General features: G+C 39.1%; 2 protein-coding genes across 9 annotated transcripts in view; one reads left to right on the plus strand and one right to left on the minus strand.

Moving 5' to 3' along the window:
• The window catches only part of ERMP1 (endoplasmic reticulum metallopeptidase 1), a 48,917-nt gene extending 40,120 nt beyond the window's left edge, over positions 1-8,797 (plus strand). For 5 of the 7 annotated variants that reach the window (XM_055294305.2, XM_055294308.2, XM_063609193.1 and 2 more), the window contains 2 exons: positions 5,813-5,976; positions 6,098-8,797. In XM_055294305.2, coding sequence (XP_055150280.1) covers positions 5,813-5,976; positions 6,098-6,262 — 329 coding nt within the window. In that variant the 3' untranslated portion in view covers positions 6,263-8,797. Of the gene's footprint in view, positions 1-2,054; positions 2,104-3,078; positions 4,685-5,812; positions 5,977-6,097 lie in introns of those variants that run through there. The other 2 variants (XR_008660250.2, XM_055294306.2) reach the window with 2 other exon arrangements.
• A 5,917-nt stretch (positions 8,798-14,714) lies between these two features.
• RIC1 (RIC1 homolog, RAB6A GEF complex partner 1) overlaps positions 14,715-16,744 on the minus strand; it is a 154,779-nt gene continuing 152,749 nt past the window's right edge. Inside the window, exons 27-28 of one of the 2 annotated variants that reach the window (XR_008660246.2) lie at positions 16,500-16,646; positions 14,715-15,043 (exon numbers count right to left, since the gene is read on the minus strand). The gene's annotated coding sequence lies outside the window, so the exon portion shown is untranslated. Of the gene's footprint in view, positions 15,044-16,083; positions 16,647-16,744 lie in introns of those variants that run through there. The other variant, XR_008660244.2, reaches the window with a different exon arrangement.

Raw genomic sequence — 16,744 nt, forward strand, 5'->3', positions numbered from 1 at the left:
TCTGCCTTTAGCAGTTTTAATTGGACATTTTATATCATTTGGTTTTCTCTCCTTTCTTAGCATGTCAGTTACACTACTTTTTTTTTAACCTTTTTTAGTAGCTGCCCTGTCGTTTGCAATATACATTTACAACTGTGCAAGCCCACTTTTAAATAATACTATTCTGCATCAGAGAGTATGACTAACTTAATAATATCAAAATAATCCTAATTTCTCCGTCCAGTCTCTTGTAACATTGCTAGCATTTATCTCACTTATACAGAAGCGTGTGTGCACATATGCAGTATGTACACACAATGCACACATATAAGTATACATAACCACATACATTGTTGCTATTATTTTGAAAAACTGTTATCTGTTAGATCAATTAAGAATAGGAAAAATGAGTTTTTATTTTACCTCATTCCCTCTCTAGTGTGCTTTCTTTTGTTATATGAAAATCTGAGTTTCTGACCTGTGTTGTACTTGTCTTCTCAGGTTTTAATTGAGCATTGTATATTGCTCTATTTTTTTATATTCTTACCATATCAATTATACTTATTTTAGTGGTTGCTGTGGAGCTTGCAGTAAGTCTGCTCTCCGATAACATTGTACTGCTTCATGGTAGTACAGATACCTTATAACATAATATTCTCAATTCATCCCTCCCTGGGATTCTATAAAGTTGACCTTTTAAACAATAGGTAAGTCATATGACCGTCTTTTTTTCCTGCTCCTTCACTTCTTAAACCTTTTAATAAGTTGCATATGTTTTTTCTTACCCTAAAGTTTAAGTCTTAAATTGACCAGCAATTTAGGAGCCTTACATTGTTTCTCAAAGAAGTTGAGACTGGTTATGATTTTTAAGAAGATTTACTGAAAAACTTTTCGTGTCAGATATTGGTTCATTGTCAGATCCAGTAGCATTTGGCCTGGCATTATGACTTTATCTTTTTTGGTACATTTTATTCCCTTTTCCATCTTTAAAACTAGTAGTTAGGTCTTCCAGCTTCTTAACTTAGTTTTGGCCTGTAAAACTTCTTTCTAGGATATTCTTTATGGTGCTGCCAGTTTGTCTTTCAAATATCGATTTCATTATGTCACTTCCCTATTAAAAAACTTTTGATGGATTTCCTATTGCCTGGAGAGTAAGTTCAAATTCCTTGGCAAAGCATATCAGGTCTTCAGTAGTCCGGACTTTGTGTATATTTCAGGATTTTTTTCAGCACTCCCCTTGCACTACATAGCCACATCCAACCCTTATTTGTGCCCAATACACGCTCTTACTTCTGGTACTGATACCACCTCCTACCCAGACTCTACCCTTCTCTTCTTGGCAAAATATGAAGACTTCTCTGCCCTCCTATCCTGACATTTCCAATTAAGTGAGCAACTGCCATCCTCCCACTTCTTCCTCCCTTTGTATATATCTGTTGTAACACTGACCATCTTGTATCACGATTATGTAGTTTATGTCTTTGTTTTCCTTTAAAGGGAGGCAGACATGAATGGGTTTTCATTTATCTCTGTATTCTTGGCATCCAGTATAATCACTGGCACTTGATGGGTACTCAAGACATGTGTTGAATTGTTAAATTTAGCAATTGTTTTTCTTTTAAAGCAGTCTACTTGGGCTTAGTTAGGGAGACAGATGCTTGAGAAAGGAGGAGGAGAAATGTCAAGACATAATGACATTTTGTCATCTTCAAAAGCTGTAAAGAGTTTGCTTGCTTGTGAAGTGTTTTAAAAAGTGAGCAAACCAGGATGGTCTCTCCCTTTCTAATGTCTTTTTGGGAAGTACGATGGTTATTTTATGTGTCAACTTGGATAGACCACAGCACCCAGGTATTTGGTCAAATGCTATCCTAGATGTTTCTGTGAAAATATTTTCTGGGTAAGATTAACATGCAAATCACTGGACTTCGAGTAAAGCAGATTGCCCTCCATAAGCAAGTGAGCCTCATCCCGTCAGTGAAGGCCTTAAGAAAAAGGCTGACCTTCCCCAAGGAGAGGGAATGGGGAATTCTGCTAGCAGACTGCCTTCAGTCTCATACTGTGACTTTTTTCTTCAGCCTGCCTGCCTATCCTTCAGATTTTGGACTTGCCAGCCTCAACAATCATGTAAGCCAGTTCCTTAAAATAAATCTCAATCTCTCTCTCTCTCTCTCTTTCTTCTCTCTCGTGTCTCCGTACACATCCTGTTGGTTTCTCTGGAGAATGCTAATATAGGAAGTTCACTTCAACTGTTCCTACAACTGTTCACGCTATACTTTTTTTTCTGAGTACTCTTCCCCTGATAGAAAGTTGTCTGGGATTTTCATGACTGAAAAGTATTTTTAAATATAACTTTTCCCCTTGCCTACTTAATTTTTTTCAAGGCCAAATTTACATACAATGAAATGTAAAGATCTTACACAGTTCAGTTAGTTTTGGTAAAAGCAGATATATACCCATGTAACCCTCATCTCTATGAAGATATAAAAGATTTCCATCACCCCACAAAGCTCAATTGACGTGTCTTGTACTGAGTGGAATATTGGAGTCTCTTATTTGTGTGTGTATATGTATATATCTTCTATACGTCTCCTGTAGTTTTCTTTATAAAGTGGTTGCTATGTTATCTGATGCATAGATATTCACAATTTTATGTCTTCGTTGTGAATTGTGACTTTTAGTATTAAAAAGTGCCCCTTTTATATTTAATGCTTTTGCCTTGAATTCTGTGTTTTGAGAAGATAGGACTTTTAAACAATTTCCACTTGCCTGAAATACCTTTGTTCATACCTTTATTTACCCTTTCTGTATCTCTCTGTATTCAGGAAACATACAATATGTGATTGGGCTTGGTTTTGTAAGCCAAGTTGAAATTGTTTTTCTTTTAGTGGGTAAGTTAGGTTTATTTACATTAATTTTTATTACTCATACATTTGGCCTCAGTTGTCACAGTATTTTATAATTACATGTGTTGTTTTATTTGTTATATTCCTTTTTTCTATGAGGTGTCTTCTGTGCTCTTTAAAACATTTATTTTCTGGCATTTATGAATGTTTATATTTGTTTTAATTCTCTATTATTTTACTTGAACTCGGGAGGCAGAGGTTGCAGTGAGCTGAAATTGCGCCACTGCACTCCAGCCTGGGCCACAGAGCGAGACTCCATCTCAGAAAAAAAAAAAAAAAAGGTATTGTTTTAACTCCCATCAATTAACCTATACAACAGCATGCTTATTCTACTTTCCTCTTTCTCTCTCCCATTTTCCATCCAATTTTTGTTACAACATGTAACATTTGTATATTTATCTTATACCTTCACCTTAGTGTTTTTGTAATACATTTGGATATATTAAAATCCTCAGTATAATAAGTTCTTTTGGCCAGGTGTGGTGGCTCACTTTGGGGGTGCTTTGGGAGGTTGAGGCAGGAGAATGGCTTGAGCCCAGGAGCTCAAGACCAGCCTGGGCAACACGGGGAGACCCCATCTCTACCAAAAAAAAAAAAAAAAAAATGCCAGGTTTGTAGCATGCATCTGTAGTCCCAGCTACTTGGGAGGCTGAGGCAATAGGATTGCTCAAGCCAAGGAAGTCAAGGCTGCAGTAGGCTGTGTTCACCCCACTGCACTCGACCCTAGGTGATAGAGCAGTGGGCTGTGTTCACGCCACCGCACTCGACCCTAGGTGACAGAACAGTGGGCTGTGTTCACGCCACTGCACTCCAGCCTAGGTGGTAGAGCAGTGGGCTGGCAGTGGGCTGTTCATGCCACTGCATTCCAGCCTAGGTGATAGAGCAGTGGGCTGTGTTCACGCCACTGCACTCGAACCTAGGTGATAGAGCAAGACCCTGTCTCAAGAAAAAGTTCTTTTGCTGAATTTGTACAGTTATTTCTTGGTTGGATGAAGCTTATTCTCTAGACTGTTTCTTATTCTCTAGACTGTTTCTGAAGAAGGGCTCATGAGTGCTCTGTTTCTGTGTGGTTAAAATTGGTTTTCTATAATCTTGATAGTTGAAGGACAAGTTGGTGGACATAAAATCTTTGGTTCACATTTTCCAATATTGAGTTTAAAAAAATTCTTGTTCCATTGTTGCCTTGTTTTATATATTGTTTTTGGGGTCTGATACCAATGTAATTTTTTTTTGTAAGATACTTGATCAAACTTTTTACTGAAGACCTTGATTGAAGATTTTTTTTTTTCTTTGAAATCTAATAGTTTTACTAGGTTATGTCTTGAAGTTGTTTGTTCTGTGTTAATATTCTAAGGTGCCTGGTAGTCTCTTTCAATGTGTAGACTCAGCTCTCCTTTTATTTCTGGAATGTTTCTTGGATTACAGTTTTAAATATTAGTTCTGTTTTGTTGTTTGGTTTTCTTCTGGGGTCCCAAATGAATATTTCTTGTTGACCTGCCTTCCATTTTTACCACTGTCGCTAACCTTTTTTACTTTGCTTTTTCCCCTTTTAATTTTCTTAGCATTTCTCCTGTCTTTATGCCTGTTATTAAATTTTCCTTTGAATCTATTCTGTTGGGCATCTTGTAATTGTCTTCATTTCTAAGGTAATTTTGCCTTTTTCCTCTATTTCTTTTCTGAGTCTAGTCAGTCCTTTTAATTCTTCCTTCTAGTAAGAATTTCTCATTCACAGTGGGGTTTTAAATATCCCCAAATGTTTGTATGGTTATATCTGTAGTTGGAGTGTGATCATAACATTTTCTTCTGCTTCATGGTTGTTTCTTTTTTTTTCCAAGAGGAATTTTCTGATACTTTTTTTTGGTAATAACTGTATGGATCTGTTTATCCTTTTCTTCCTCATTTTTGTGCTATTTTGTAAGATTTCTAGCAATGGCTTCCTTTTCTGTCAGTGTAATAAAGTCTAGATTCTTTAGTAAGTTTGTGTTGGTGTGGATGAATAATATATATCTCCTTCAGCTTTTTTGACTGGATTTTTCTTGCAGGACCCTGAATTTTCTTTTGCTTCTTTTCATCTTCACCAGCCAAATACCAAAGGATGCCTCTTCCTTCTTTTTTGGTTTATTTTTCCCTGAGAAGCTTTGGTTTTGAAGACTGTTACTTCAATAATATACTTTTAAGTCCCTGCCCTGTAAACCTTTCTTTGACTGGACACTATAGTAGTATTTTCAGATTTAGCGTGGACTTACTTGGTCTGCGTTTGCCACAAAGCCTTGCAGCAGAAGCAGGGTGGGCACAAGTGTGTGAGATTGCTCCCTGAGATTTAAAAATTTACGGTTATTTCAAATGTGGGTATTCTCTGTCTTTAAGTTAGGTTGAGGGTGTGTTTTTGTTTAATCTATTTTAGTTTTAGTTTGACTGCTACTGTCATCAGTTTCCTTGGAAGTTCCCAGTGATGACTAAATTTTCAGAACTCAGCTGATATTTTCCAGCTTGAAGGGAAAAACAAGTAAAACATATTTTAAGGTGTTACATGATCAACTCTGAAAATTACAACTCCATTCATAATGACAGTCCTATTCAGTACTGTTATAGCACTTTGCAGTTTTGCCAACTTTCATATGCTTTTTCTAATATAATCCCCTCAAGAAATTGTGACATAGATTAAATTCCTGATGTCATGCAGCAGCTAAGTGATAGGACCAACTTAACACAGGCTTTCTCGTTTAGAGTCTGTGCCTTTTCTCCTGTACATTATTTAACCTTGTTGATTCACACTTAAGTGTCCAAACCGGTAAACCTCCATTAGGTTTATAGTAAGTATATTTAAAGTCATACAGGCATGAACCTTTATGAAGTCTGGTTTGGATTGTGGGTTATTTTTTTGATCCTTTTAAAAAGATTAACTGTTCTTTCTTCCTTTTACCTTACAGGACCAAGCCATATGTCCTTCTATGTTCGAGCCCACAAAGGGTCAACACTTTCTCAGTGGTCTCTTGGCAATGGCACCCCAGTCACAAGTAAAGGAGGAGACTACTTTGTCTTTTACTCCCATGGACTCCAGGCCTCTGCATGGCAGTTCTGGATAGAAGTGCAGGTGCCAATTTCCCAGCATTGCCTGTTTCATTGATTAGGTTCCCAGGTGGTATTTAGCAAGAACCTTGGGTTCAGTATTCTGGCTTCCGAGAACTGGAGAACTAATTGATTTTCTCTGGCAGGTTTCAGAAGAACATCCTGAAGGAATGGTCACCGTGGCCATTGCTGCCCACTATCTATCTGGGGAAGACAAGAGATCCCCTCAACTGGATGCTCTGAAGGAAAAGTTCCCAGATTGGACATTTCCCTCTGCCTGGGTGTGCACCTACGATCTCTTTGTATTTTAATCTTGTGGATGAACTCTAAGTACATGCCCAGTGGATACTCTGTGTGACATGGTTTCTCCCCATGTTACGTGGATGTTTGTAACGTAAGTCAATGAATTTTAATGATCATATGTTCAAAGAGCTCTCTGGGTTAACACTTTTCAGGGCCAAGCACTATAAGGGTTTAGCTGTGGCACAATGATGCATGGCCTGTTGACACTTGAAAATGCCCGTCTTTTGGCACTTAAGCACATGTGGGTACTGCCACTACATACACATCATTTTATATGACCTTAAGGACAAAAGCCAACAAACCACTTCAGTAGCTGCCCCTTTAAGATCAAGAAAGATGTACAGTGTCAGACCATTGTTAATGAGACACAAGTTATTTCCAGTTTAAGCCCCAAAACCATTTGTTGTATTAGTGGATGGTGGGTAAAATATCATTCACTGGGGTAATGATTCCCCTTGAGAATATAACTCTGTGTAGGTCACTGGAAAGTGATTGCCATAGGGCTGGGAGAGAAGCATTGCACTCTTGAGGCTGTAGCCTGTGTCAAGCTGTTTCTTCAGGCAGCCTCTCAAATGTGTTTTGTGTCTCTGTGCTGAGGCCTGGACCCTGTGCTGAGCTGGTGACTCACTGTCCTGACAAGTGGACAGTCAGATCTACTGCTGTGCTGCTTTCCTGATGTGGTTTTCTATGCCTGTTTTCATCTGAAACATTTCTGTGACCGTTCTCCATCTTACCAAGTTGAAAAGGGGAATATTTGGCCACACATCCCTCGTTTTCGTAGGTTCTTTTGGTTCAGAATATTGTTTGTGCCAGTACATGACCTTAACTTCCTTCCTCAGAGCACTGAGCTGCCATCTGGGCTATTCTGGGGTAGAAGGAAGGCTGGCAGTAGTGGGCATTTTATAAATATTTATTCTTTTCTTGTTTCATAGAAGTCTTCTGTTATACAAGGTTAATCCTTTATGGTATAATCTTATTGATGCACTGGGCCTATCTTTTTGTTTTCCAGCCAGTTGAATAGATTAGTTTTTCTCAGTAACTTACTGTCCAGCAGGCTGGCTTTCCTGAGACTTGAGGTTGTGGCTTATACTGGAATGAGACCACTGTACGTGCAGGTGGTTCAGATCCTGCATAATGGCAGCATGAGGACTTAAAGGTGGTTTTCATTTTGAAGATGGCTATGTAGCTTGTAAGGTGTATCACAGCAGTACCTCTCATGGCTTTTTGGTTCCAGCAGTGAGGGCATTGGTGAGATCAGTGGTAAACTGTGCAAGCTTTCTTTTTATCATTAGGAAATGTGAAACGTTGGACAAATTTTGAGTTTTAACAAAAGGACAAAAAGTTGAAAGAAAAGGCACAGTTAACAAAAAAGGGTAGCTAGATTTATCTTGGGTGATGGAGAAAATGAGAGAGGAATGCTCTTGAAAGGTGGTCTGTGGATCTATCCGAATAGAAAGAGCACAGTAAGTGTGCATCGCAGGAGAAAACGTCCTTGAAGCTGCTTGTCTTATGTGTATGATGTGCTTTTTAAATCATGTTCCTCATTGCCTGCCTAATCTGTGACTCCCTAAAAGCTAACTGGGCCCATGTAGATAGGGCAGCAACTAGAGCTGAATAACATGTTAGGCTGTCACATGCATCAGCACTACACACTGGAATAAGTCTCAAGTGCTTCAAGAGTCTGGCTCCTGCTACTTTTATCTGTCAGGTAGCACATAAGGTTTGCAGGGTTTATATCTTGTATAGAATCATAGTTGTGGAGAAAAAGTAATAATTTCTCAGTGAATTTTAAAAATGGGCCTGTTTTCTATCCCCGTGGTTAATGATATAATTAGTGTTCCCTGTGATTTCCCCTCCACTTTGGGAAGGATGCCTTTACTCTTCATCGGTAATAAATTATGACTGTTTCCGTACTGCCTTAGGGTTGTTTCCCTGTGTAAACCATTGTCTTTTGTTTTGGTTTTCTTTAGCATTATGAAGCTTTGGTGTTGTACAAGGTCAGTAATAAGATGCTCACTAGTCTCAGGGCTTGTGTAATATTCTGGGAGGTCATTTAAATGCCAGAAATGGTCAAGCCGTTATACACAGTATCTATGACTCTGTTAAGCACACCGTTTCTCTGTCACGTTAGTAGGTTCTGAGATTAAAAAAAATTTTTTAAGGAGTGATCATTTAAATAATTTCTAAAAGGGTCTTTTCAAGCTCTAACAAAGTCACTAACAAATGCATTATTTTCTACAGAATTAAATGTTAGTACAGTACTGCATATTCAGGGAAAAAGTGTGAAGAATTATGATTTCAAAGTAGTTCGTTCTTGTGTTTGACCTAAGAATGATTGTCGCATGAAGTGTTTTTACAGTTTAGCATATATCAACAAACACGATAGGATTCCTTAAGATGTTAGCACCGAGGGGGCCACAAGCCAGCCTGCTGTCTCAGGAAGCTGTAGAAGGAGTGTTTGTCAATTTCTTGTCACTGGTTTGCTGACTTACTGAGGATTAATTGTTGCCTTACAATGTTACTGAAATAAACTGTTTAATATACTGGTTGGTATCTTTTTAACTGAAAAACAGATCTGTGTTCTTCTGTATCCCCATATTTTCAAGGGTTATTCCATGTCCACAGAGCCTTTTAATTGCTGTTAAAAAGACCTAGATGGCTCATGTGAGCAAAGAACTCAACATGAAAATGTTTACTTCAGTTAGAATCCTTTACCTTAGAATGAAATGGTACTTCTGAATTCCACAGAAATTATTAGGTAAATGTTGAGCTTCACCTATGTATGAGTTTAAAATCATCCCCATTGGCAAAAAAATAGCAAAGGGTGAAGGGCGTTGTTTCATTTGGGAGTAAGGATAGGAGGGAGGGAGGAAGTTGCCTTTCAGCTAGAGTGACCCATTGCTTATTCTAATCTCCACAGAAGGAAAGGGCACCACCACTCACCAAAATAGAGCATGAACTTTGAGTTCAAAGATCTCTGTGCAAGTTATTTAAGCTTTGAGTGAATTCTCTCAGAACAGTTCAGTACAAGGTGAAGCAGCTGAACAACTTCTAACCTAACACTCCTCTTCTTTTAGGGCCAATGAAGCCAAGATGCAGTTATGGCTATTTACATTTGTTTTTAGCCAAGATGCAGTTACGACTCTTTTTAGATTTTTTAAAATTATACTTTAAGTTCTGGGGTACATGTGCGGAACGTACAGGTTTGTTACATATGTATACGTGTGCCATGGCAGTTTGCTGCACCCATCAACCCGTCATCTACATTAGGTATTTCTCCTAATGCTTTCCCTCCCCTAGCCCCCCACCCTCTGACAGGCCCTGGTGTGTCATGTTCCCCTCCCTGTGTCCATGTGTTCTCATTGTTCATCTCCCACTTATGAGTGAGCACATGCGGTGTTTGGCTTTCTGTTCTTGTGTTAGTTTGCTGAGAACGATGGCTTCCAGCTTCATCCATGTCCCTGCAAAGGACATGAACTCTACCATTTTTAGGGCTGCATAGTATTCCATGGTGTATATGTGCCACATTTTCTTTATCCAGTCTATCATTGATGGGCATTTGGGTTGGTTCTGAGTCTTTGCTATTGTGAACAATGCTGCAGTAAACATACGTGTGCATGTGTCTTTGTAGTGGAATGATTTATAATCCTTTGGGTATATACCCAGTAATGGGATTGCTGGGTCAAATGATATTTCTAGTTCTAGATCCTTGAGGAATCGCCACACTGTCTTCCACAATGGTTGGACTAATTTACACTCCCACCAACAATGTAAAACAGTTCCTATTTCTCCACATCCTCTCCAGCATCTGTTGTTTCCTGACTTTTTAATGACTGCCATTCTAACTGGCATGAGATGGTATCTCATTGTGGTTTTGATTTGCATTTCTCTGACCAGTGATGATGAGCTTTTTTTTTCATGTTTGTTGGCTGCATTTGAGAAGTGTCTATTCATATCCTTTGCCCACTTTTTGATGTTTTTTTTTTTTTCTTGTAAGTTTAAGTTCTTTGTAGATTCTGGATATTAGCCCTTTGTCAGATGGCTAGATTGCAAAAATTTTCTCCCATTCTGGAAGTTGCCTGTTCACTCTGATGGTAGTTTCTTTTGCTGTGCAGAAGCTCTTTAGTTTAATGAGATCCCATTTGTCAATTTTGGCTTTTGTTGCCATTGCTTTTGGTGTTTTAGACATGAAGTCCTTGCCCCTGCCTATGTCCTGAATGGTATTGCCTAGGTTTTCTTCTAGGGTTTTTATGTCTTACGTTTAAGTCTTTAATCCATCTTGAGTTAATTTTTGTATAAGGTGTAAGGAAGGGATCCAGTTTCAGCTTTCTGCATATGGCTAGCTGGTTTTCCCAACACCATTTATTAAATAGGGAATCCCTTCCCCATTGCTTGTTTTTATCAGGTTTGTCAAAGATCAGATGGTTGTAGATGTGTGGTATTATTTCTGAGGTCTCTGTTCTGTTCCATTGGTCTATATATCTGTTTTGGTACCAGTTCCATGCTGTTTTTGTTACTGTAGCCTTATGGTATAGTTTGAAGTCAGGTAGCATGATGCCTCCAGCTCTGTTCTTTTTGCTTAGGATTGTCTTGGCTATGTGGGCTCTTTTCTGGTTCCATATGAACTTTAGTTATTTCCAATTCTATGAAGAAAGTCAGTGATAGCTTAATGGGGATAGCATTGAATTTATAAATTACTTTGGGCAGTATGGCCATTTTCATGATATTGATTCTTCCTATCCATGAGCATAGAATGTTATTCCATTTGTGTGTGTCCTTTCTTATTTCCTTGATCAGTGGTTTGTAGTTCTCCTTGAAGAGGTCCTTCACATCCTCTGTAAGTCGTATTCCTAGGTATTTTATTGTCTTTGTAGCAGTTGTGAATGGGAGTTCACTTATGATTTGGCTCTCTGTTATTGGTGTAGAGGAATGCTTGTGATTTTTGCACATTGATTTTGTATCCTGAGACTTTGCTGAAGTTGCTTATCAGCTTAAGGAGATTTTGGGCTGAGACTATGGGGTTTTCTAAATATACAATCATGTTGATCTAATATTGACAGTGGGGTGTTAAAGTCTCCCACCATTATTGTGTGGGACTCTAAGTCTCTTTGTAGGTCTCTAAGAACTTTATAAATCTGGGTGCTCCTGTATCGGGTACATACGTATTTAGGATAGTTAGCTCTTCTTGTTGCATTGATCCCTTTACCATTATGTAATGGCCTTCTTTATCCCTTTTGATCTTTGTTGGTTTAAAGTCTGTTTTATCAGAAACTAGGATTGCAACCCCTGCTTTTATTTTTGCTTTCCATTTGCTTGGTAAATATTCCTCCATCCCTTTATTTTGAGCCTGTGTGTGTCTTTGCATGTGAGATGCATCTCCTGAATACACCACACTGATGGGTCTTGACTCTTTGTCCAGTTTGCTAGTCTATGTCTTTTAATTGGGGCATTTAGCCCATTTATATTTAAGGTTAATGTTGTTATGTGTGAATTTGATCCTGCCATTATGATGCTAGCTGGTTATTTTGCCCGTTAGTTGATGCAGTTTCTTCATACTGTCAATGGCCTTTACAATTTGGTATGTTTTTGCAATGGCTGGTACTGTTTGTTAATTTCCATGTTTAGTGCTTCCTTCAGGAGCTCTTGTAAGGCAGGCCTGGTGGTGACAAATAGCATTTGCTTGTCTGTAAAGGACTGTATTTCTCCTTTGCTTATGAAGCTTGGTTTGGCGGCATATGAAATTCTGGGTTGAAAATTCTTTAAGAATGTTGAATATGGGTCCCCACTCTCTTCTGGCTTGTAGAGTTTCTACTGAGAGATCTGCTGTTAGTCTGATGGGCTCCCCTTTGTGGGTAACCCGACCTTTCTCTCTGGCTGCCCTTAGTATTTTTTCCTTCATTTCAACCTTGGTGAATCTGATGATTATGTGTCTTGGGGTTGCTCTTCTTGAGGAGTATCTTTGTGGTGGTCTCTGTATTTCCTGAATTGAATGTTGGCCTAGGTTGGGGAAGTTCTCCTAAATAATATCCTGAAGAGTGTTTTCCAACTTGGTTCCATTCTCCCTGTTGCTTTCAGGTACACCAATCAAACAGATATGGCCTTTTCACGTAGTCCCATATTTCTTGGAGGCTTTGTTTCTTTTCACTCTTTTTTCTCTAATCTTGTCTTCTTGCTTTATTTCATTGAGTTGATCTTCAGTCTCTGATATCCTTTCTTCCAATTGATCAATTCCGCTATTGATACCTGTGTATGCTTCATGAAGTTCTCGTGCTGTTTTTTTCAGCTCTGTCAGGTCATTTATATTCTTCTCTAAACTGGTTATTCTAGTTAGCAATTTGTCTAACCTTTTTTCAAGGTTCTTAGCTTCCTTCCATTGGGTTAGAACATGCTCCTTTAGCTTGGAGGAGTTTGTTATTACGCACCTTCTGAAGCTTACTTCTGTCAATTCGTCAAACTCATTGTCTGTCCAGTTCTGTTCCCTTGCTGGCAAGGAGTTGTGATCCTTTGGAGGAGAAGAGGTGATCTGCTTTTTGGAATTTTCAGCCTTTTTGTGCTGTTTTCTCCCCATCTTTATGGATTTATCTACCTTTGAAGTTGGTGACCTTCAGCTGGGATCTCTGGAGTGGACATCCTTTTTGTTGATGTTGATACTATTCCTTTCTGTTTGGTGGTTTTCCTTCTTAGATTCAGGCCCTCTGCTGCAGGTTGGCTGGAGTTGACTTGAGGTCCAGTCCAGACCCTGTTTGCCTGGGTATCACTGGCAAAGGCTGCAGAACAGCAAAGATTGCTGCCTGTTCCTTCCTCTGGAAGCTTCATCCTACAGGGGTACCCACCAGATGCCAGCTAGAGCTCTCCTGTATGAGGTGTCTGTTGGCACCTACTGGGAGGACCCACTTGAGGAGTTAATCTGTCCTTTATCAGAGCTCAAATGCTGTGCTGGGAGATCCACTGCTTTCTTCAGAGCTGCCAGGCAGGGACGTTTTAAGTCTGCTGAAGCTGCACCCACAACCGCCCTTTCTCCAAAGTGCTCTGTCCCAGGGAGGTGGGGGTTTTATGTTAGTCCCTGACTGGGGCTGCTGCCTTTTTAAAAGAGTTGCCCGGCCGAGAGGAGGGAATCTAGAGAGGCAGTGTGGCTGCAGTGGCCTTGCTGAGCTGCAGTGGGCTCCCCCCAGTTTGAACTTCCCAGTGGCTTTGTTTACACTGTGAGGGTAAAACTGCCTACTCAAGCCTCAGCAGTGGTGGACGCCCCTCCCCCGACACTGGAGCATCCCAGGTCAAGCTCAGACTGCTGTGCCAGCAGTGAGAATTTCAAGCCAGTGGATTTTAGCTTGCTGGGCTCCGTCAGGGTGGGACCCGGCGAACCAGACCACTTGGCACCCTGGCTTCAGCCCCCTTTCCAGGGGAGTGAATGGTTCTGACTGGTATTCCAGGTGACACTGGGGTATGAAAAAAAAAAAAAAAAACTGCGGCTAGCTCCATGTCTGCCCAAAACAGCCGCCCAGTTTTGCACTGGAAACCCAGGGCCCTGGTGGTGTGGGCACTGGAGGGAATCTCCTGGTCTGCTGGTTGCGAAGATTGTGGGAAAAGCACAGTATCTGGGCTGGATTGCAAGATACAGTCCCTAGTGGCTGCCCTTGGCTGGGAGAAAGACTTCCCCAACCCCCTGCGCTTCCCAGGTGAGGCAACAAACCACCTTGCTTTGGCTTACCCTCACAGGGCTGCACCCATTGTCCAACCAGTCCCAGTGAGATGAACCAGGTATCTCAGCTGGAAATGCAGAAATCACCCGCCTTCTTTGTTGACCTCGCTGGGAGCTGCAGACTGGAGCTGTTCCTATTCAGCCATCTTGCCAGCAATCCCATTTACGGCTCTTCATGTCTGTTTTTAGTTGAAATACGTAGGGATTTTTGGGGTATATCAGTGTATTTTTTGACACTTCTACTTCCATATTTGATTTGTAAAAACATAACATGTTGGTAATAATTTCTTTTTTCTCCAGCTTGGCTCTATACCATGACCAAATGGAATTTATGCTAGGAATGCAAGGTTGGCTTAACAGAAAGTTGGCCAGGTGTGGTGGCACATGCTTAATCTCAGCACTTTGGGAGGCAGAGGTGGGTGGACTGCTTAAGCCCAGCAGTTTGAGACTGGCCTTGACCACATGGCAAAACCCTGACTCTACTAAAAACACAAAAATTAGCAGGGCATGGTGGTGTGTGCTTGTGGGCCCAGCTACTATAGAAACTGAGGGAGGAGGATGGCTTGAGCTCAGGAGGTTGGCTTGAGCTCAGGAGGTTGAGGCTGCAGCAAGCCATGACTGCGCCACTTCCACTTCCTTCCAGCATGGGTGACAGAGCAAAACTCTGTCTTAAAAACATTTGAAAATCACTGTAATGTACCATATTAATATAATGTACCATATTAATAGAATAAAGGACAAAACCCACATGACTACTTCAATAGATGGAATGTATGTTTGTTTGTTGAGTTTTTATCATGGAAGGGTTTTGGATTTTGTAAAAGACAAGCTATACAGAAGGAAACATCCTCAACCAGATAAAGGTTATCTATAAAAAACCCACAGCTAGTGTCATAATTAGTGATGAGAGAAGGCTTCTCCCTAAGATCAGAAGACAAGGATATCCACTATTGCCACTTAATAAGCATTGCACTGGTGGCTCTAGCCAGGACAGTGGCAGGAGAAAGAAAGAAAAAAGGCATCCAGATTGAAAAGGAAGAGTTCAAACTATCTCTGGTTGCAAACAACATGACCTTCAATGTAGAAAATCCTAAGGAATCCACAAAAAAGAAAAAGTTTGATGTTGCATGATGCAATGTCAATCTACACAAGCTGTTTATATACACAAACAATCCAAAAACAGAAAATCCCATTTTTTTTTACAATTGCAGTAATACTTAGAAATAAATCTAACAAAAGTATGTGACTTAGCAAAAATTATAATCCATTGTTAAAAGACATTAAAAACCCAATAAACGGAAAGACATGTTCTTGGACTGGAAGGCTTAATATGGCAATATTCTCCACATTGCTTTATGTCATGAATACAACGCTTAGGAAAATCCCAACTGCCTTTTTTTAGTATAGAAATTGACAAACTGATCCTGAAATTCATAAGGAAATACAAGGGACCTAGAATAGCCAAAACAGCCTAGAAAAAAACAAACGTAGGACTCTCACTTTCAAAATTTCCTACAGAGCAACAGAAATCAAGGCAGTGTGGTATTGGCATAAGAAGATATTATAGATCATTATAATACAATTAAGAGGAGTCTATAAATAAACCCATACATCTATAGTTGATTTTTGACAATGGGAAAAAAATCCTTTCCATAAATGGTGCTCTGACAATTGAATAGCCACGTTAGAAAAATGAAGTCAGATCTCTTTCATATCATATACGAAGATTAACTCAAAATGGATCAAAGACCTAAATGTAGGAGATATAACTATAAAATTCTTAAAACTTAGTTGTAAATATTCATAACCCTGGATTAGGCACAAGCAACCAAAGAAAAAATAAGTTGGACTTAAAATGAAAAACAGTGTTTCAAAGGACATTATGAAGAAAGTGAAATGACTGAGAGTGTGTGATTGTAATCACATGGTGACAACACTTAATCTACAGATTTCTGTTGTATTCTCACCACTCAATTTTTTTTTTTTTTTTAGCAGTATTTAATGGGTACATTTTAGAGTCTTCCATTTTGTGTGGAATTAAATCCTCCCCTTCAAATGCTGTAATTAACATTACTTAAAAAAAAAAAAAACTTGAATATTGAAAGCTAAAAAAGTGAAAAGCCCACAGAATGAAGAAATATTTGCCATTTATATGTACATAAAAGAGTAGTATCCAGAATAAAGAACTCCAGCAAATCAACGATGAAATGACCTAATTAAACAGACATTTTTCTTCAAAAATAGACAAATGGCTAATAATCCTACGAGAAGATGTACATTAACCATTAGGTAAATGAAAATCTAAACTATGATGAGATAATACTTCATATACAACTTGGATGGCTACAGCCAAAACAACAACATGTTTTGGTGCCAAGAAGTGAGATAGAAAAGTCCACATACTATATGTTTCCATTTATATGAAATGTCCAGAATAGGCAAATCCATGGAGACTGAAAGCATATTTAGGAAAAAGGGGAAAAGTCAAAGTACTTTCTAATCCCACTTACTAGAAATGACGCCTAGGTTCCTCTATACTTACTTACATGTAAAATTTTGTTTGCTTGATAGGTATCTTAAGGTATACATAATTTTCTGTCATTCCTTCATTGTATTTTGAACATTTTCCATGTCATCGACATGGGCTGTTTCCTCCAGTATTTTACTGTCCTCCTGATGCTCTCATTCTAAATCTACATATAAATAAATATTTTAAATAAATCTGTCTGAATTTCATAAGGAAAATTCTAAGAAGCAGAATTATATAATGAAAAGATGATTTTTGTGGCTT

This window comes from Symphalangus syndactylus, chromosome 9 (assembly GCF_028878055.3).
Source record: "Symphalangus syndactylus isolate Jambi chromosome 9, NHGRI_mSymSyn1-v2.1_pri, whole genome shotgun sequence".
Taxonomy (NCBI): domain Eukaryota; kingdom Metazoa; phylum Chordata; class Mammalia; order Primates; family Hylobatidae; genus Symphalangus; species Symphalangus syndactylus.